The sequence below is a fragment of the Chaetura pelagica genome, unplaced genomic scaffold, assembly GCF_000747805.2.
Source record: "Chaetura pelagica isolate M959 unplaced genomic scaffold, ChaPel_1.0 scaffold1, whole genome shotgun sequence".
NCBI lineage: Eukaryota > Metazoa > Chordata > Aves > Apodiformes > Apodidae > Chaetura > Chaetura pelagica.
In genome coordinates, this window is record NW_009951948.1 from 1,173,510 (window position 1) to 1,195,204 (window position 21,695).

The 21,695-nt window shown below is 39.5% G+C and overlaps 2 protein-coding genes across 2 annotated transcripts; one reads left to right on the plus strand and one right to left on the minus strand.

Annotated features, from left to right (window-relative positions):
- Nucleotides 1–1,738: 1,738 nt before the first annotated feature.
- RNF139 (ring finger protein 139) lies at nucleotides 1,739–5,962 on the plus strand. Its single transcript, XM_009997708.1, has 2 exons — nucleotides 1,739–1,787; nucleotides 3,913–5,962. The coding sequence occupies exons 1-2, from the start codon at nucleotides 1,739–1,741 to the stop codon at nucleotides 5,718–5,720; spliced, it is 1,857 nt and encodes a 618-aa protein (XP_009996010.1). The 3' UTR covers nucleotides 5,721–5,962.
- Nucleotides 5,963–6,485: 523 nt separating this feature from the next.
- On the minus strand, nucleotides 6,486–20,280 carry TATDN1 (TatD DNase domain containing 1). The gene is made up of 11 exons (XM_009997554.1): nucleotides 20,241–20,280; nucleotides 19,565–19,614; nucleotides 17,887–17,950; nucleotides 16,609–16,752; nucleotides 16,466–16,508; nucleotides 12,122–12,207; nucleotides 11,964–12,004; nucleotides 10,546–10,622; nucleotides 9,809–9,879; nucleotides 8,745–8,871; nucleotides 6,486–6,738 (listed from the first exon to the last, which is right to left on the minus strand). The coding sequence occupies exons 1-11, from the start codon at nucleotides 20,278–20,280 to the stop codon at nucleotides 6,636–6,638; spliced, it is 846 nt and encodes a 281-aa protein (XP_009995856.1). The 3' UTR covers nucleotides 6,486–6,635.
- Between the last annotated feature and the right edge of the window lie 1,415 nt (nucleotides 20,281–21,695).

The following is a 21,695-nucleotide window of genomic DNA, read 5'->3' on the forward strand; positions in this document are numbered from 1 at the left end:
GGTGTTTTTTTTTGCAGGCCTCTGACATCCCAGTTTCGTTTTGCTTGATGTTTATAGTAGACAAAATGAGAAGGAGATAGGTGGTGTGGTTTCAGAGGTAGGAAGCAGAGAGGTTGGAAGGAGAGGTGCAGAAATGTGGTGGTGACAGTGTTGCTGAAGTTGAGCAGAGGGCAAAAAGTAAAGTCTAACCTACAGCCAGAGAGCAGGTGAGAGGAGAGGGAAGGTGACAAAAGAAAGCAGATACTTCTGTTTGGGCTGCTGCTCCTGTGGTGGAGTGCCTGGAGAAGGTGCTGCTCCTGTGAGAAGTGAGGCCAAAGAGGTCCTGGTCTTGGAGCTGGTATCAGCAGCTCTGAGAGAGATGCTCTGAGAGAGCTCTGAGAGATGGCATTGCAGGGCCTCACCATCATAATTTTAGGAGTCCCTCATGGTATGATCCAGATGCAGTGACTATGTTCTCTCTTGAGTGTGTGATACTGCGATTAACAGGTTAAAGCACTTCTCAGGATTATGTTTATATTGTCACTTTTTCTGGAAGGGTTTGAGGGAAGAAGTGTGTAATCTCTTCCCCTGCCTCCTGCAGAAGAGCTTTGGGAACAGTTTATGCCAAGGGACTTATCTTGTACTTTGAGACAAGTGGTCTGTCGTTCTTGGTTTTCCAGAAACCACTTAAAGATGATGCTGAAGACCTTCTGTGTGGTTCAGATGACATAATGCTTCTACATCTATTTGTAATTCATCTGAATTTAAGGATTACAATGTTACTATTTTTTTCTGTTAGGATAAACCAAAACATTTATTTTTTATCATTCTGCATGTAAATAGTGAGGAAGTTAGATTTGCAGGTTTTGAAAGACTAATCCAAATTTTTCCTGTAGCACAATAATATTTAGCATAGGATAAACGCACAACTTGTCCTCTGGATAGAAAGATTATAGTTCTGGAGAGATTTGATAGTTTTCAAGGGTGATGTTGAAGAGGTCTGAAATACTCTGGGTGTACAACTCTTCAAGAGTGCTAATAGAGATCTGTATGATTTTAAAAAAGTTTACTATGGGATTGCTTATTGTGATTCTTCTATCAAGTTACAGCAGGGAACAAAGTTCTACAACTCAGGTGCAATTTTTCTTTAATTTTTGTGAGTAACCATGTCTTTTTCTCCAACACAATGTTTACCTTTCGTACCTTTGCATGGTTTGTTGTTTTTTTTTAAGCATCTGGGCAGAACTACCAGGTTCTGTGAGGAGTATGAAATTGTTACTTCAATAACAATAACTGTTACAGCAGTCTCTCCTCAGCAAGGACACTGATTTTTGAGAGGGTTATTATAAATACTGTAGTGCGTAGAAAGATGTGGAAGCAAGTAGAGTGGATGGAGAAAAACATTTTGACAGTTCCACATGACTAAAATACTTCTGTGTAAAGGTAATTGAACCCTGCAGCTGATTGTAAGACAAATCCTAGGTAGTGTGCTCCTACACCTTGCAGGAGTTAAAGGCAGAATGAGAGGGAGGCACTTTTTAAAGGGTGTGTGGTTTGAGGAAATGCTGTTTGGAGGCCATACTGGAGATGGGATGGCATGGACAGGAACAGTAAACATGAGCAGCAGTATATACAGAAACACGAGACACTTCTGAGAGGAGGAATTGCACTATTTCCTATCAGAGAAAATGGGGAAAAATTGACCGTTTGGTGAACACCTTGAAGGCAGGGGAAGCCTTGTCAGGGCAGGAGGGCCTGAATGACATTGGTGGAGTTGGGGGAGAGGAGTGCTCAGCTTCCCTTCCAAGGTGAGTTGCCTCCTGTGGTCTTCTGATTTCCCTTTGGGATGGTCTCGACTCCTCTGCACACGTGCAGAAAGAAATGCTTTACCTTCTGTTGGTCACTCTTTAGAGGAACCAGTAGGCCTGGCTTTTCTGTTGACTCAGTTACTGTTTTTAGGGACGTGTCTTGCATGTGAGAGGTCAGTGTTTTAGGCTGGCCTGTAGTATCAAAATGCAGGCCTGTTACTGCAACTGCAAAGAAGAAAAATAGCTTTTGTCTCCCAGCATGTTTCAGAGCAGCCTACTTAGTGTAAAATGCAGCTCATTTGGTTCGAATGATCAGAATTATCAAAATAAAGAGCTTGTTACAGGCATGTGAGCCTTTCCTGACTTGAGAGAAAAGACAAAGGGTACAAACTTGTCAGGAGTGTTAGATTCCGTAGGTGTTTGTGGTGGCACGCATGAAAAGGCAGTGAAACTGTCAAACTCATTTTACAAAAGTGCTGTATGTAGCAAATGTTCAGCTTTTCATGGAAGAACTGAGCTCTGATACAAGGCACTTGCTGAAAACTGGTTGAGGTGTTTCCTCAGTCAACTTCACAAGGTTACTAAGATAATGATTAGTTCAGGGAAATGTTTTCATAGCGGCCAGTGCTGCTGGCAGGGAACATTGTTCAGGTGCATTAATAGCTTTTTTTTTTTTTTTGTAGTCTGCTTTTTTGCTATTGATTCATGTTGAACCTCTCCTGGCTTAGTCAGTCTGCCAGGGTCTTTGTTTTTTGTTGGTTTTTTGGGGGCTTTTTTGTTGTTATTTGGGGGGGTTTCTTTTTGGGGGGAGTAAGTAGTTGTTTTTTTAATACAAGCAGCTGGAAACACTATTGGTGGTATCAGTTGTTTTCCACCACAACTGACTGTTGATACTGGGAATTTTTACTCCCATGATCAAGATACACCACGGCTTAAAAGAATATATATATTTTTAAAACTTCATTATGGAGTATTTGGAGCAATCTAAAATACGATTGTCAGAAAAGACTGATGCTGTCCTGTGCAAGAGGATTACTTGTGATCTCATTAGTTTTAGTACAGAGATTGAAAGCAATTTACCATTAAATGTTAGTTGTAGAGATTGAAATCTCTTCAAACTGCTTTGGATGAGAAAGCAGTTGCATTGACTTGAAGCTGATGGAGAAGGCCAAAACAAAGGCAGGGTGTTTCCTGAAGAGGAAAATATTTAAGGAAGTGAATGTAGTGATAAGTACAATTTAATTTAAAATCAGTTAGGGCAGAATCCTTCCCTGTGTAGTACCTAGTGCTGAAATTCATTAACTACTCTACAGGAAGACTGTATTGTGAGGACATAAAGGTAATGCCAAGGTACTAGAGATGCTGTGATAGGATTTATGCTAGGAAGGTGCAGACTTTCCAGTCATGGTCAGTGTGAAGGAAAGGTTAGCAAACAGGAATTTCAAAATCTAAATCCGACTCTTAACAAGTAAGACACAGGTTCACACTGGCATTGACAAAGAGGTGGTGGGTGCAGTTCTGAATTTGCTGAAGGTCTCCAGACTTCTCATACTTGTTTCAGGATGCCCTATCAAAAAGTATATAAAACTGAAGGGATTGGAAGAAGATTGCCTTCCCCCCAATAAATAAACAGCAGTTTTTCGCTAAGTCCTTTAATGGGAAAATACTGAAACTATTTTGTTGACTGTTACCTTTAGTACTTCAGCTTGGGTATCTAGTTGAGTGCTCTGCTCAAGTGAAAAAGGAATAAATTAGTAAAATTTACTAACTTTGCCTATAAAGGTGATGCTACATCTGGTAATTATTTTCTGCTTTTAGAACTTCTCTACCCTTAAGATTTCTAGAATAAGGCTGAGAGGCTGAAAGTTGTTACTGTTCTGGTCTGAAACTGAAATTAACTTAGGAGTAACTGTGATTAATGCTTGCACTGGCTTTGTATCGACGCTGCAGTGCACTGATGTATGAAATGCAGAGATTCAGTCATTCTCCTGTTCTCTGAAACGGGCACAGTTGGTAAAATTACACGTGACTAATTGGGAGGTGATACATTAAATGTAGCACCAGAGCTAATAAAGTCTGTCATTTAATTTCTGCTGAGAACTAAGTAATTTCCATCTGTTTTCAGGTGTCTTTGTATCCAGCATTGTTCTGGTCTTACAACAGCAAGCACTTTTCAAGTTTTATATGATCACCTCGGCATTTTTGCTGGCTGCAACTTCAGTGTTGGTGAATTACTATGCTGCTTTGCACATAAACTACAGTGCCTACTACACAGCCCCGTTTGGAATTCAGATCTTCCCTCACAAAGGACCTTCGCTATGGATGGCACTTTCTATCCTTCAGCTTACCTTTGGAATTGGATACGTTACCTTGCTAAATGTGCAGTCCATCTACTCTCAACTCATCATCCTGGATATACTGATTCCCGTAATTGGCTTGATTGTTGAATTACCTCTCAATGTCCGGCAGATACTCGTTATTATTTCAGGCCTAGTTCTGACACTAAATACCACAGTCATCTTAGTGATGAAAATTAAATGGTTCTATTATTCGACGCGGTATGTTTATCTGCTGGTGAGGCACATGTATCGCATTTATGGATTACAGCTACTGATGGAAGATACATGGAAAAGGATCCGGTTCCCAGCTGTACTGCGTGTCTTCTGGCTAACGAGACTTACAGCACAAGCTGTGGTATTAACATATGTTGTAAAGATGGCTGAAACTAATGCAGAAGAAAAATTCTTCTTGATATCATGGGACAACTGTTGGGAACTGATTTGCAGTCTGATCATCAGTGGGTGTGACTCCACTCTAACTGTGCTGGGCATGAGTGCCGTCATTTCCTCAATAGCGCATTATTTGGGACTCGGCATCCTGGCCTTCATCGGATCAACCGACGAGGATGACAAAAGGCTGGGTTTTGTGGCGCCCGTCTTGTTTTTCATCTTGGCCCTGCAGACTGGCTTGAGTGGGCTGAAACCCGAAGAGCGCTTAGTTCGGCTGAGTCGGAACATGTGCCTTTTGTTGACGGCCGTCCTGCACTTCATCCACGGGATGACAGACCCAGTGCTGATGTCTCTCAGTGCCTCCCACGTGTCATCGTTCCGCAGACACTTCCCTGTACTGTTTGTTTCCGCTTGCCTTTTCATCCTTCCAGTTCTGCTCAGCTACATCCTCTGGCACCACTATGCACTAAATACATGGCTTTTTGCAGTTACAGCATTCTGTGTAGAGCTTTGCCTAAAAGTAATAGTTTCTATCACTGTTTATATATTGTTTATGATCGATGGCTATTACAATGTGCTATGGGAAAAACTTGATGACTATGTCTACTATGTTCGTTCAACTGGCAATATTATTGAGTTTATATTTGGAGTGATCATGTTTGGGAATGGAGCTTACACGATGGTTTTTGAGTCGGGAAGCAAGATTCGTGCTTGCATGATGTGTCTACATGCATACTTCAACATCTACTTGCAAGCAAGGAATGGCTGGAAGACTTTTATAAATCGCCGGACTGCTGTTAAGAAAATAAATTCACTTCCAGAGGTGAAGGGAAGCCGGTTACGTGAAATCGATGATGTATGTGCAATCTGCTACCATGAGTTCACCACCTCTGCTCGCATTACTCCATGCAACCATTACTTTCATGCACTTTGTCTTCGGAAGTGGCTGTACATTCAGGACACCTGCCCAATGTGCCATCAGAAAGTGTATATTGAGGACAAGGAAAATGCCAGTATCTCCAACAACAACGGGTTTGTGGCACCAAACGAAAATCCTGTACAAGTTGCAGAAGAAGCTGCTGATGCTGAAAATGAATTAAATGAAGACAATGGCAGTTCTGATAGTGAAGAGGAAGATGATGACTGTGTGGTGCAGCACTTGAGTGAGACTCGTAATGTTGACTCTAACTCGCTTGGTGATTAAGATGTCCTTTACTAAGCCGTGAGGTATTTGTTTAAGATTGACTTCAACGGAATAGAAGTATCACTTCGTAGTAGTTGTACTTAAGCACAACAGCAGTATCTCAGTGTTGAGTCTGTGAATGGTGGTTGTTTACTGTGGTGTGTGCTACTGTAAATATACCTCTAATTTTTGCTGGTCTCTTTCATGACCACCTTAAAATTATGTACATTATTGTACATGGAATAAAATGTTTTCACATGTTTTTAAGATGGTTGGAAAAACACTCTTTAGTTGATGTGGTAATGCTGTGCCAAAGACTGTATACTGATAATCCCTGATCAATGAAGTTTGGGTGCAAATTAAAAATACTGGTGAAAACAGACCATTTAGCAGGTCAAATCAGAAATTAAAAGCCTGAACCAAAGCAGCTTCATTAACAGTTTCAGTATTAGCAGGGCTGTGTCGCTAAAAACTAGTGAATCATCTTTTTAAAAAAATTAATAAAAATTTAGGTTGGTAGACTTAATGCTCTAGCATTTGCGTATGTGGAAGACAGAACTGCTAAGCTTTCTGGAGAAGTAGCAAAGCATGCCAGTGATGTGATAAACACTTCAGAATTACCAGTAGGAGCTTGAAATGCTCTACACCTGAACTCAGCAGCTTGGTATTCATCTTGTAATGCAAACAGGTATTAACAAGAGTTGCTAGCTCAGGCTATCCTTGAAATTGATCTTGCATCTTGAGTAGAGGGCAAACAGAGCTGAGAAACTGCACAAATGCAGATTGCCTTTTCAAAAGCAGCTTTAATCTTGTACCATAAAAAAACCAAACACTACAGATTGACTTCCATTGATAAGAACTTGCAGATATGATAATTTTAAAGTTTTTGCAGTACATTCAGTGAAGTTATGCTGAATAAATGTAAGGAAAACAACTTTATATATTTGGAAAGAAGACTTTAATAGTGTTGTTATATAGAGTATTGGCCAACTCAAGCGGGTCATCTTCTCTTACTGCTGCCATTATTTCCAGTATTTGACTAAAAAAGAAAGACTGACATTAGAAGACTTGGAAACTCAGTACTGAGCGTACCTCCAACTGCTGCATGTGTATGTACAAGTCACTAAGATATTAACCTGGAATAAAAACCTATGCTGAGAGCAACAGGGCAAGGTGCTCAGATATGCAAATAGCTTCACTTTTAAGTCACTAACTGCCATTCCCTTCACACTGAACTCTGGTTGCTCACTGGTACAGATTCATCTTTGGTCTTTTGACTCTTGTTTGGAGGTAATTAAACAGCTTCCTGTTTCAAAGAAAGTGTCATTTTGTGGGTGTCTTTATCAATGGTCTTCATTTTTCAGGCTGAAATTAGTTATTCTTTCAAGACTAAAGCTGTGCTGTGAATAACCTGGCCTATGGCAAAGCTTAAATTCCAGATACAGCCTTATCTGAGAATATTGCTGCCAAAGTAACATATTCCTACTTCCCCATCCTCTGGATTAATGAAGTAACACATGCAGGTATTTGCAGTAGATGTGAGATGTTAAAAGGCCCTTGATACAAGCCAGGAAAAGGAGGCAAAAAAAATTAGATAATATTAACACTAAGCAACAGAAAAATAAACCACAATCTTTTTCTGTACTTAATTTCTTGATTTTATATCAATCACTCTGGAAAAAATAAGAGTAACATTCTGCACGGTTGTAAGACACCTCAGGCTTTCATCTTCATGGTGAAGAGTGAGAACCTCCAGCTTGGTCGTAAGGGTTTGGTGGTTTTGGTGTTTAGATCTTGCCCCTTTTGCAATAGCTAAACTTCTTTTTGAGGACCACAGAGTAGAAAAAGTTGCTCTTAATTACTGGAATACAAGTATTTTCATAGATGAAGATTTAGCCCATTTCATGACCACTCCTGTGCTTTTGCAGCCAGTTTATTGGTTTAAGGCAATGTTCAAGATGAGGTGGGGTGAGATCAGGGCTACACAGAAGTAAGTAACAAAGAATCTCATCCTTAAAGAGTCTTGTTAGGGCTTACCTATCTGTCCCCACTGGATGCAGTAGGATTCAACCTGTTACATTAACACTATTCCTCCTGCCAACTGAGTTGTGTTAATAAGTATATATACCCTGAACATTAAATGTACTTTGTGGCCTGAGAATAACTTCCCCCTTACTTCACAGGAAAAAAACCCAAAAATCTCACAGCTTCAACTTGGTGAAAATTCATTTATGTCCTATATTGCAGGAAGAAACCCTCCTGATTGTTTTTTGTTTTCAGAGTTGATAATGAGAAGGCTGGCGTAACTTGCTGACCAGACTTCAGTAACAGTTGTGATAATTCAGGCATTTCATTATTGGTGCTATTTAATGGGAAGACCATTTTCCCTAAACAATGACACATTTCCCTGCTTTTCACACCTCTGCCAGGAAGCACATGAAAATGGTTTCTGTACTTTCTAACTGTCCCTAAGCCCTTGGAGTTTTATTTCACTATTCTCTATGTTGACTGCTGTTCCTCATATCTAAACTTCACAGGATCAGTGTTCTATGAAACTTCTTTTGTTTGTTTTTTGTTTTTGTTTTTGTTTTTTTTAGGCACAGTAGCAGAATGAAGAAATGACTAACCAGATTAATGTGGTGGCAGTTCATATCACAGGCACTGTGATATGAAGACAGGTCCTACTCAGTGTCTCAGTGCTGTCCCCTCTGTGGAGGCCTGCACAGCTCCAGTTTTAAAAATAACTGGAACAGCAACTGAGTGAAATTTATTTAAGTCAGGTTACTTTACAGGGTTTAATCCCTTCTCCAGTGTATCAAGTGAAAAGATAAAAACGGGACTGATTTCACTTTCAGGAAGCTTTTTACATCCTGAGTTAGGAAAGTTAAGGATTTTTCAATTTTTCCACAGCTTATAAAAGCAAAACCTTGCACAAGCTTCAGTAAATTTAGAACTAATTTCTATTTACTACATTGCCAGCAAACTGATTTTTTTTTCCCTGTGAGATATGACATATGTAAAATAATACTCCAGTAGTACACTTACATTATATGGCAGGGTTCATTTCTGTCCTTCAAGCAGTGCCCTATTTCCCATTTCTTTTTTGTAGGAAATGTAGTTTTAATGTACTTTGAGCCAGCATGAGTATTCTTCACTCCACACCAAGGTGCATCTAGTTTCATTTGAAAAAAACAAAATAATTAAGAGTATGCAATCACTTGAGAACAGCATGAGATACAGTTCAATCAATTACTTTCTGACTCAAAAGTTGTTGCAAACTCTCCAATTCAGAATGGAATTTAAGAGATTTGGGCAACTGAACATCTTCACAATCTTTGGATTTTTACACTGTTCCTTTTAAGATGTTGCATTTTAAAAAAATCAGCAATAACAGCAGATAACACTAACTGCTTCTGACATTACAAAGACCCACTGTGTGTGTTTAATTCCTTCTGACATTACAAAGACCCACTGTGTGTGTTCCACAGAAACTTCCTGTATGCTTTTAACAGGTTGGTACTTCATGTGCAAATAAATGCAAGGATTTAGGCAGTTTGTTGTTTTCCTTTCTCAGATTCAGAAATTCAAATAAACACTATTTATAACTGCCAGTTACTGATAATTAAGATGAACATTACAAATATATATATATATCCCTAGGCAATTAAAATCCCTGCTCATTAGGCCAAGAGGGGATTTCAACTGTTCTACCTTACTACGTTTAAAAAGCAGTTGTTTCCAAGTGCAGTTACTGCTATTAGTGGCAAGATCATAGCTGTTGCCCCATGTTTGGCACATCTCCAGCAAGCTAGATTTTAAGATATTAAAGCAGGATTCTGGTACCTAGGCACATTTAAAAATCTGAGCTTGTCAATTTGTCCTTTTCACCTTCTGCAATGTCACGAACTGACATGGCACCTTATTCCTTCCAGCAGGAGGCTAAAAAGGAATGTATTTTCAGCCTGTGAACTGCTCTCCAAAGTAGAGAAACAGTCCTTTTTCTGCTCCAAAGTCCTTAGGTCTTGATTCTGCCTTATCATTGCTATACAACCATATCTTGTTGCCTCATGGTGTTGAAGTCACAAACTGACCAAGATACAAAATCTTACCAGTCTCTATCATTAATCGTTCACTAGGAATTGACTTCAGCATTTCCAAGTTGGCTTCTGTTTTCAATGAACTGGAAAATCAGAGTTTGGTTAAAAAAAATAAATAAAAAGTGTATAAAAGCAATTACTTTGCTGAAATGTTTTGCAGCAAAGGCAGCTTCCTGAATAACCTTGTTGGTGAATAAAATCTGCTTCACTGCTGCCTGTAAATTCAGGATTTGCAGAAAACAGTAAGTCTGTAAAGTTCGTCACTGCAGCCATCTCACCCAGTAAGCAGGGATAACCCCTGTCTGCACTGCCCACACTGGCCTGGCATCAGCAACCCATGCAATTTCTAAAGTGGTGCTGGCTGGCTTTTGGCCAGGTGACTGCTGAGAACTCAGACTGCATAACCAGCAGATAAGGCTGCTGCGGTTACATCTGCATTACTCCTGGATTTGACATGGCAGCTTAAAATGTCGCAGTTCTTAAACACTCCTCAGAAGGGGCTGCTTCCACCTCCAGAAACCTCATTATTTAGAAGCAAGAATAGACCTGAGGGTAGCAGAATGGACCTAAGTTAGTTGAGCTGTGAGTGAAGAACGTTTTGTGGCTAACAGACTAATGAGTGAAATTCTAAACCTGTTAGATGATTAAGAGTAGTGAGCTTTGAAAACTTGACCTCATTGTTCAAAACAAAGCAATGAGTTCACCAGAGCTGACATTTTGAAGTATCTTATTTCTTGTAAAGAACTTACCAGCCATTTATTCCAATATACAGATCCAAATCTATTATTGCTGCTGCTTCTTCCTTTGTGCCATCAAAAGAATGTACCTAGAACATAGAAAAATATAGATGCACACATATGCACTTCATTTAAAACTCCAGTAATGTGAAAGTATGTGTTAGTTTTTATTTGTGGCATAAATACCTGTGATAGCACACACTACACTAAACATAAAGATGGGACATGGCTCAGCTGATTCCAAATTAGGGCAAAGTTCAGACTGAAGTCACTTGGAATACTGCAATAAAGTGGTGACCATGTTTCATGAGCAATACATACGTGTAGAAAAGGCCTATTCAGTGATACTACTTTTGGCTCAGGAACTTCCTGTAGCTGATAGGTGGGAGACCATTCACAGAAAGTAATGCTGTGCACACTGAGTTTTCACATTCTCTCCTCAGTATTCCCTGCAGGGCACTGTCAGGGACACAGTAAGAATAATGTTACATTTGCCACAGATTGCAGTCCACAGGAACTAGAGAGTCTATTTGGTCATCCCAGGGACTAAAGAGGCAAGTGGCAGGTCACAAAGTGCAAACAGATCTGGGAACCACAGCATCTCAGCCCAAGGGCAGTCAAGTGACTGTGTGTCTGCCCATGCACCAGACGGTGCCTGCTCCTCATTTCTCCACTTGTGCAGGAAAGAGAAAGGAAGGGAGGAAGGAGAGGCTGCACAGGATTACATGAGAGCACACATGCAAAGTACTGTGCTAAGGGAAGGCTTTGTTGGTAAGAAAGGGGAAACCCTGGGGACTGAGGTATGATTGTAGGAGGCATGGTCTGATGTTACTGGGATAGAATAATCCAAACATTTATTACTTTTGAAAAACCATAAGGGAAACCTGAAAGAGCATTGCTGGACTTAATAATTTCACCCAAGTTTTTCCTGTTATACTTTTAAATTAAAACACATGATCTGAGTATCTAAAGACATAGAACAATCAAAAATTACATCTGGATCTAATTTGAAAACAATGTCAAACATCAGAAGCAAATATTTGAGGTTATGGCTTCCACTGGGAAATGCATCTACATTATCTGTGGGCTCTATGCACTGCAATTGCAGACTCTGAAGAATTGGGAAATGGCCAATGTCAATTTTAAGGTGCTTAAACTGTCCTTCTAACTGGCCAAGAAAAACTGCTCATGTCAGCTGCAGAGCTTTTTCTCAGCCTATCTTCTTACCTTGCAAAAAAAATGTTGAATAAGCAATGGAAATAAAAATACTAGAAAGGATTGGAATGCACTTATTAATTAATAATAATTTAAATAACGGAACAAAAAGCCTGAGCAGATTTCATGACAAAAATGTTGCATATTATTAAGCAACAATATTCACACACATGCATGTAAAAATGAATGAATGCTACACTGAAGTCCATACTTACCACTCCTCCTACAAATCTATCTCGGTTTCTTCTCATTATGTCTACGAATTGAAATACATAAAAATGTAAGACAGGTTTATAACAGACAAAGGTGACAGATTCCAAATTTTTCATATTGAAAATTTTCTCTGAGTATGGAATCCTCAAACAAAACTCACCTAAAAATTCAGCATGTGAGTTTCTACAGTGGAGAAACATGGGCAGTTGTGTCTGTTCTGACAGGTCAAACTGTTTTTCAAAATACCTGTGAAATAAAAATCACCTTTAAAAAGAAACTCAGTGTAACAGCAAATAAAGACAGTAGAAGAGTTTTTTTCCAGTGCTTGTATGTTTTTGTTCTACAGAACTAAAAGACAGAATTAATGGCTTTGCCATGCATGAGCCCTTATTTGTGCAAGGATTTAAAAGGAGCTCTTTCCCATGGTAAATTCATATAGCAGTGATCTGTGCTGAAGACAGATATGAAGTGGTCAAGAGCATCAATACCAAAGAACGTGCACATATCCACACTGAGCACGTACTCTTGTGGAGTGTTGGGTGTGGAGTTCATTTGTATTGGCTTAATTTTAATGAACACAGAACTGATTTATTTCCACAAAGTTTTGAAATATCAGGAATGGTAGAGTGTGGGTCACAGAGACCACAACTGCAAGAAGCACTGTAGATGTGGGGGGAGGCTGAGGGAGCACTGTGCACCCTCTATTGCCTTGGATGGACAAAACTGCATCAGAGCTGGCTGGCCTGTTAAGTAACAATCCCTAGTTTTTGTCTGCCCTTACTAGGTCAGTCCTTCCTCTCTTAGGGTGGAACAAATACCAGTATTAGGCATCTTACTCCTGCCTCATTCTGCCTTACCATATTGACTCTTTCAAAATCTTCCATTGTTGTCCCTTCACTCCCTTGTGTGCCTGTATCCTTTCCTTTTCACTCATTTTTATCCCTCTCCTACCTTCTACTCTCAGTATTCCCTTTGAAGGAGCAGTAACAGCAAGGCAGCCATCCTATGAAAAGACATAAAAAGTAGGCAGAGGGAAGGTAAATAGGTAGCCAGTTTCCCCAGAGCAGTTTCCAATGGAAAACTGAAACTGAACTAACCCATCACTTGTAATTTGCAGCTAGGTCTGATCCCAAAGCATTATCTTTCACCATTTCTGCCTGCCATGCTGCACCCAGGCATGCAAATTACCAATGCTCAGGAAAGATGGTAGAGGAACCAGAAGGCCACCAGTACACAGGTGACCCAGGAGCTATACATGATTTGGAAGATGACATTATTTGGAGAAGACAGGAGGACAACACTGCCTGTCCCTGGGACTTTATGCACATACTATGTTTCTCTAGGTGTTGGTGTTAAAAGCAGTCTGGGGCACTGGGGCATTCCCATCATCAGGTATCAGAAACATTTCAAAGGCAAACTCGTGTCCACATACTGCTGTGTATGATTCACAGATCAATCAGGAGAAAGTGGCAGCAAAACTGTTACTAGTTTAATTTACATTTTCTTGACATATAAATAAGAATAATGAATGCAATTGAAAAATAAGACAATGCAACCAGTCATTTTCTGAAATTTTCATTATTTTCTGTATATTACAGGTTGATATTTCTCAAACAAAAGTCACCTTCCCTATTTCTCACTGCAGATCTCAGAGATAAAACAAGTGGAACAGAAAGTGGCTGTGACGCTAAAAGTGACATGAAAATTCAGGAGAATTAATTACACCAACTTTGAATCTTCTTTGTAGTTTAGATATTATATGTAGTTTATATATTATACTTGTTTGACTAAATATAAATTTAACAAACTCATGATTGCTCTTGTGGTTAAATAGCTGCAATTGCTTGATTACTGGTGGGATTTTTTAAAACAAGATTTGTTTCATAAGGAAATGAGGTTTTAGACATTGAGCTGCAAGTAAGTTCCCTAAAGAAGCTACTGACAATTTCAATCTAATTTTGAGAAGGGGAATGGACTTTCAAGTACTAAGTTTAGTGTCCCTTCGAATGGAAAGGCAACTCAAGAACTCAATCTTCTTCCATTCCTAGCAACAATATAGTGTAACATATGCTGCTACTTGCCCTGTCAAAGAGAACTGGGACGGGCAAGTTCTTGGATGGGGGGGGGGGAAAGGAAAAAAAACAACCCTAGAAAAACATGAAGATAAGAAACACACAGTGATCAGAATGGTAACAAAAGAAGTGAGTAGGAAAAAAAACCTTACTAGTTCCAGGGCTTAAGGAACAATCTTTTTCTTTCGGGCAAGCAGACTGTCACTCAATATATGCTGTTTCTATGTTGCTTCTCAATAATGACGCTTTAAAATACTTCTGCATGGTTGTTTGCAGGTTTAGTTTTGACCAGGAAGTTCAAATGCTGAGGTATTTTTCAGGTTTGAGATCAAGACATTAAAGAAGCCAAAGCACACTGGCCTTGCTGAGGTTCATCTCCAGACAAACAATTCTGGCTTCACTTATGAATAACAGTACCTGTGATTTTGTTCACCCCCTCCAAGTTTGTTAAGAAAACTCCTATTTCCGTGTTGCTGAGCCTTGCAAACCCCTCCAAGCAGTACAGCAGAAGTGAAACTTCTAATGTGACCTTCACCATAATACGAAGGCAGCACCTTCACCTACCAACCATTCAAATCACAATTTCCTCTTGGAAAAGTTACGAGAACGGAGAAAAATTCTGACAAATCTTAAGTCTTCTTCAACAAAGCAATTCATCTTTACTAGCTTTTCAATCCAAGAAACACAATAAAAATCATATTCATTTTTTACAGGTCAAAATCATCCAGATGTGATGCTTAGGAACTTGGTTTAAGCACTGGATTTGGTAGTTAGGTTAATGGTTGGTAGACTTGGCTTATGGTTGAACATCATGATCTTAAAGGTCTTTCCCAACCAGAAAGATTCTGTGTCTGACAAACTTTTTTGCAGAGCCTATTGCAATAGGATAAGGTTTTAAACTGAAAGAGGAGAGATTAAGACTAGATAAAATACGGACATTTTTTATAATGAGGGTGGTGAGACACTGGATCAGGCTGATCAGATGATTCCCCATCCATGGAAACATTCAAGGTCAGCTTGGACAGGGTTCTGAGCAACCTGATCTAGTCAAAGATGTCCCTGCTCACTGCAGGAGGGTTGGACTAGATGACCTTTTAAGGTTTGTTCCAAAGCAAACCATTCTACAATTCTTCACTCCTTCATATTTCGAGCTTTCTGTTTTTTTCATCAATCATCTCCTCCCAACTGCAATTTCCAGAAAGGACTCTCAATAGGTCTCTCAGAAACTAGATTTATGTATTTCATGTTTTACTGAAATTGCTCAGATAAAGACCTTCTGTCATCATCAACCTTAATTAGAAAGGACTCGCCCACCACTTTAAAAGTGATTTCTGTTCCACCCTGTCACTTCTTTCCTCACAACCCAATTTCGGTGCACTTGACTAGAAGTTTTTCACCACAGGTCTTCAGCTGCAGTCCATGAGATAAGGAAAATCATACATCTTTTTCTCCTCAAAGCAACACCAAGGCAGTTAGGATCTTAAAATACCGTATCTCACCAGCATTTTAGTTTTTCACAGAAAAGAGACAGGTCATGCTCCAAGGCGTGCTCTGCTGAACTCTATGTACACTGAATTCTACCACGAAAAAAAGTTCTGATTTGATTAATATTTTACTGTATGACTGTAGCACTGCAAAGAAAGCCTCCTACTGCTAACATGTGGCAATTAGAAAAAACGCAACTAACCACTGCCCCCCAGTGACTAATTTACTCAGAACAGGAATACACAGGCACAATGTATTACTTATCTTACTTGGATTTATCACTTGCATCTTTCAGTCAGTTCCCTTTGTAGACTTAAGTTCTCAACACAAGAATGTGAGCTTATTTTAGTGGCTGTGCTACCTTCTTTCCATTCAGTATCTATGCTACATATATTGCTTCAAAACACAGATCCCTCCAGCTTCTGAGATTACCTTTATCATCGGCTCTCAACTACATGCCCCCAGTTAACACCTCCCTTACAAAAAAGCTCATTTTTTTCCATTGCTGACTTATCCTTTTTGAAAGTTCTGTTTCCTTCCTCATGCCTTTCACTCAACCCAATTCTTCTTTCACACCCTACCTTTAAATGCTATTCTCCACATGATTCTCCAAGAATTATTGTACTAGCAAGTTGTTGAGTATTAGCAAGAATGAACATCTGCCACATCCAGAAACCCCTACATTCTCATTAATTTTATAGAAAAAGTCATGCTACTTCTATGCCAGGCAGGTAGCAAAATTTAGCACACATCACTACTTGAACGTAGCACTCTATTTAAAAAAAGTCTCATTTCTGCAAAGAAAAAAAAAATTAAAAAAAAATCCCAGACCAAACCCTGCAAATTGCAGGTCTACACCTGACAAAATGATACCTGGTAGAACACAAGACAGAAAACACTTCTGTAAATAGCTACAAGTCAGTTTGTAGTCATCAAAAGTTTCTTACTTGAGTTGGATGTCCTTTGGGCAAAATTCTAATCTATCAAAATCTACAAAGAGAAAGAACAAAAAATCCACTTAAGTGTTTTACAATTTTTTAAGACACGTCTAGAAAAAAAAAATAAACTGACAAACTAAGATAAGACTTACCTAAGCCACATTCTCCAACTGCTATTACCTTTGTCTTGTTTTTTTCAATCAGATTTTTTAATTCAGATAAATACTGTTCGGGGCTACTCTGCTCAAATTCTCCACAGCGGGTAGGATGGCAGCCAACTGTGCTGTAAAACATGTCTAAAGCAAAGCAGTATTAGAAGTTTTGCACAAAAAAGGAAAATGTATGTAAGGTATAAACAATATCTCTAACTGGACTTTTTTTACTGCTCATAATATTACAAGAAAACTCCTACTGAACATCTTTATCTTGGTGATTATTTTAATACACTGCTATTTTCTGCTTTAAAAATGTTAAGACAGTGTCTCCACTTAGTTTGCTTCAGAACTGCAACTCAAAGCTGAATTATTCTCATGGAGAGACCCTCAACAAATCATACAATTGTTGAGGTTGGCAGAGACCTCTTGAGATGATCTAGAAATAGATCTCATTCAAAATGCATCAGGTTATCGTCAGCTGTAGGACTTGCAGACAGCATTTGATTTCCACCGTGTGCCTCTACATGAGCTGTTCCAGCATTTTGCAGGCAACAATTCGCCTGATTTGTCTAGATATCTAATCTAGATTAGCTCAGTGCCAATACGTGTCTTTATGGAGAAGGTAAAAGCATGGAGGGGAGAGAAAGACTATTAAAGGCCCTGAGCAACTTGATCAAATATTAAAAACTAGTCCTGCTTTGATGGAGGTGGGGACGTGGATTGGTTGGGACCAAATTATCTCCTCAGGTTCATTCCAACCTAAATTATTCTCTGGTTCTGTTCATGAATAGTATTTTAGCATGTGCTTTGGTTCAAATAGATATTTTAGTAATTAGTGGAATGATATTTGCCTTTTCACAGAAAGAAAGGGAAAGCTAGAAGAACCGTAAAGAGAAAGGTATCTCTCTTGTTCAAGCTGGTCATGATAGATGTAAAAAACAAACAAAAAAAACTTGTCAAAACCCAAACATTCCACATCATATAAGCCTTCCAGCTCATGGGTAGAAGACAGCCTTCTAAAAACATTTTTACTTAGGACATTTCCTGTCATTTCTATCTAGAAATAGAAACTACAGGAAGATTGATTCCTTCCAACACACCTAAAGAGCAACATATAGAAACTCACACACAACCCATTCATTCCACTCTGACATTCCACTCATTTTATTCTGAGATTCTGCAAACACCTCTAGGGCAGGTCCTTTTGAACTCTTAGTTCTGAGAGTGGAGAAGGCTCTATTTTTGACTGACAACATAAGTTTAAAGTGAAAATACCATTTGTCTGTGCCAGCTCCAATGCATCTTTACTATCTTGTAGACTCCCACCTGTAATCAAAAACTGGAAAGAGGAAAAGTACTCTCAGTGAGTATGTTCCTCTTCAGACATCAGACAGAATGTTTAAGCACTCAGATATAAGTACGAATCTAGACAGAGAACATCAGAAAACAATCACTAATGTACATATGATACAATTTCATAAATAAGTAACAAACCTCAATGGTCCTCAGAGCTAGTAAATACATTAAGTATCAAAACTTGATTTTTTTTTTCCTTATCAGGTATCTTCTCTGCTAAATATTGAAACCACTGAATGAGTGAAATGTTTCTATTTGCAGCAATATTAACTTCAACACATAATGACTCAAGAAACTTTCTTTGCATTCAAGAAATGATAGCCAGAAACATCTTCCCTGTCTTGCAAGTGTAGAAATTAAAAACTCCCAAACATCCAAAACATGAGCCAGGAAGTAGATGAACCAACAAAGGTGTCAAGAGTCAGGATTACAAATTCATGAACTTCTGGCTCCAATCTTTTATTTTTACCTCAAGATAAAACGTTATCACACTGGAATTGTCGCTTACAGTGTTTTTTGAACCACCACTTGCAGGATCTTGCACCTTAGGTCCCAACAAATTTGGATTACACTGCTTTTGGACAACTCTTATCCCCACACATGCAATATGTTGGGATGTGTCTGTCTCTAATGGAGCATCCCAACAGTATCACCAGAAACTGAAACTGTCTCAGTGCACATTCAGCACAGCACAAAACTTCACTAAAAAACCTCCCAAATCAGCACTTATATGGAAAAATAAAAAGTATTTTCAAATAAACTGATTAAGCTTTTAGGCAAGCAGAAATAATCTGGGACAGAATAGACTTCTGACACCATACAGGCCAGCAGCAAGACTGAAAACGTAGCTAAGTACGTGGAACTCCTGAACTTCATTTTGGAATCTACTGAGAATCTTGAAAAAGTTATGCAGTTAAATGTACTTACACAGCACAAAAAAAATGCAGTAAAAGTGACTATGATTATGTATTTGCTGCACTGTGGCACTTTCTCCATCACTAGTTTTCATTTTTTGTCTCCTGGTTTATTTCCCACTCTTTTCAAGCAAACTTCTGAATGTCTGTTCCTCTCTAGAGAAGGGTTTGTTAATTTCTTTCTGATCCACCAGCCTTATTAGTGCAGCAGAATAGTCTGTGACAGTGTGCACTGTATTCTATTGTAATGCCTTTTTTTGTCTTGACAATTTATTGATTTCAGAGAGATACAGGCAGGCTGGACTGTTACACCTAAAGGAGTGTGACCCACTGCTGGCAAGAAACCAAGCATTACAAACCTGCTCGTAATGGTGCCATTTAAATACACATGAGCCTGTATATAGCAGCAGACATTCAGATGTCTAAACTGTAAGAATTTACAGGCAATTCTGCAATTTCTATATCCATGTCACATATGATACCACTGAACTTAAATAACTGGCATCCAGCGATCCGTGCCAATGCAACACAATGCTCTAAACCGAACACAATTGTTTATTTTACTGAAAAATGTGACTGCATTTTCCAATTTGAGTCCCATAAACTTGTTCACTCAGCACTAAAAAGCAAAGTAGCAGAAAGCAGTTGAAAAATATTAAAGAAATTTTATTAGAAGAAATTACCTTTCTAACACCAACTTTGACTGCTCTCTCTACCACATCCAAAAAGTCATCTGTGAAAGTTCATTAAAATGTTGTAAGTTGAACTTAAGGTTTTACAGTATAATGTAACTACCTTTCAACTATAAAAAAAACCAAAACACTTTCATGCAGTCAAAATGCCTCTCATGAACAATCTTTAAACCACAGATCTTTAGAAGACAACAAGATGCAATAACTTAAGATCCACATTAAGGACAGGAAGCCAAAAGAAGTTTTTCAAACACTTCACCAGACTGTTTCTACATCTATATCTAAAGGCCATGAGAGCAAAAAAGCATCAGTTATAATTCGTAACTACAATTTAGTAATGCAACACTTTGACAGTTTATTGTTCATAATACTCAGATCTGTTTCTTCCATGCAATCCAAACTTAAATACATCAGCAATTTTCCATTTTGCTCTAGAAGCAGAGTTACCTGTATGACATCTTAATAGCAATTCAGTAGAAAATAATGCATTTTGCTTAGAACATCTAACTGAATTTTGTCACACTTTCTTCTTCAAGCCACAGTAAATAATTAGCATCCAGTTTCTGAGGAGAAAAGAAAAAAGTCTAACCTCACTTTCTGACAACTAAGAGGCTTCCATTTAAAGAAGAGGAATCCTGTCTTTCAGCAGATACAAATAAGCATTTACCTTGATGTTTTTGTGTTCCCCTGTAGATTCCTCTGAACATGGGATCTGTCAGGTTAATACCAATATCTACGAAGAAAAAATATATAAAAATTAGATGTTACAGTCGCTCTACATTTAGTCGCTCTACAGTCGCTCATACATCATGAGCATTTCCTAATTAAGGAAGACAACAGAAACCAAATCTTAGTAGTCCCTGACTACCACATTGACAGGCCATATAAAGCTTAAGCACAAATTTACTTGCATAACTTGAGAGCTTACTCCAGAAAGGACAGAAATTTTAAAATTTTGGCCCTCTGTGCAACTTATTCTATGAGCGTATAAGACTCAGAATCACAGAATCACCTTGGTTGGAAAAGATTTTAAAGATCATTGAGTCCAACCTAACACTGACACGTTCTTAACTAAACCATATCCCTCAGTACCACTCCATAGACTCTTAAATCCCTCCAGGGATGGTGACTCCACCACTGCCCTGGGCAGCCTGATAACACTTTAACTGAAGGAATTCTTCCTAACATCCAATCTAAACCTCCCCTGGCACAACTTGAGGGCCTTACTTGTAACTTCACTGAACAGCCCCATCCCTACCTCTTTACATCCTCCTCTCAGGTAGCTGTAAAGAGCAACAGGGTCTCCCCTCAGCCTCCTTTTCTCTAGTCTAAACAACCCCAGCTCCCTCAGCTGCTCTTCGTAAGACACATGCTCCAAATGCTTCACAATCACCAAAGTGAATACATATACTATTTATTGCAATTAATTCTGCTTTTCACACACAAATATAAATCTACCTCTGCCAACAAGCAGTTAGGAGAGAAAGAAAAAGGCAGCACCTCGCGTGCAGCCTGCAGAGGGCTGGGAGCAGCGGCAGAGCCTCACAAAAGCTGCCCCTTTTCCCTCCTACTGCCCACGGACACCCGGCAAGAAAACCCGCAGGGCTCCCCTCAGCCTCCCAAAGGCCTCCAGGAACCTGGAGCCTCTTGGGGTTCCTACCGAAGCGGGAAAGTTCCCAAGGTAACACTGGGCTGCTCAGCCACACACACACCACTTGGATCCGAACCGACCTTCTGAAGCCATTCACACGCCGCCTGCCGAATTTCCCAGGAATGTGACCCTTTTCATCCCAACCAAAGCCACACAACGAGAAACAACCACAACCAACGCGAAAATAAAAATAAAAAGGAGGGGGTGGGGGAAATGAGAAGTGGCCAGAAAGCCCAGAGCTCATGGATAAGCCCGAGGAGGGAGGCAGCAGCTCCTCAGGGCCCTTGTGGGGAGCGAGGACATTTTGCAGCCTGTGCCTCGACCCTGGGGACAGAAGGTGACAAGCCCGGGACGGGGGACAATCCCGGGATGGGGGACAAGCCCTGGGTGAGGGGCCCTGCATGGGGGACAGGCCCTGCATGGGGAGCAGGCCCTGCAATATGGGGGGACAGGCCCTGCAGGGGGGACAGG

Excerpts from the sequence above, each read along its gene's own strand:
- RNF139 (XM_009997708.1), top strand. The coding sequence starts at position 1,739 with ATGACATTGGTGGAGTTGGGGGAGAGGAGTGCTCAGCTTCCCTTCCAA. Across the intron at positions 1,788-3,912 it reads TGCTCAGCTTCCCTTCCAAG|GTGTCTTTGTATCCAGCATT; the intron begins GTGAGTTGCCTC and ends ATCTGTTTTCAG.
- TATDN1 (XM_009997554.1), bottom strand. The coding sequence starts at position 20,280 with ATGTTCAGAGGAATCTACAGGGGAACACAAAAACATCAAG. Across the intron at positions 12,208-16,465 it reads CCAAAGGACATCCAACTCAA|GTATTTTGAAAAACAGTTTG; the intron begins GTAAGAAACTTT and ends TTTATTTCACAG. Across the intron at positions 10,623-11,963 it reads ATAGATTTGTAGGAGGAGTG|GTACATTCTTTTGATGGCAC; the intron begins GTAAGTATGGAC and ends TCTATGTTCTAG.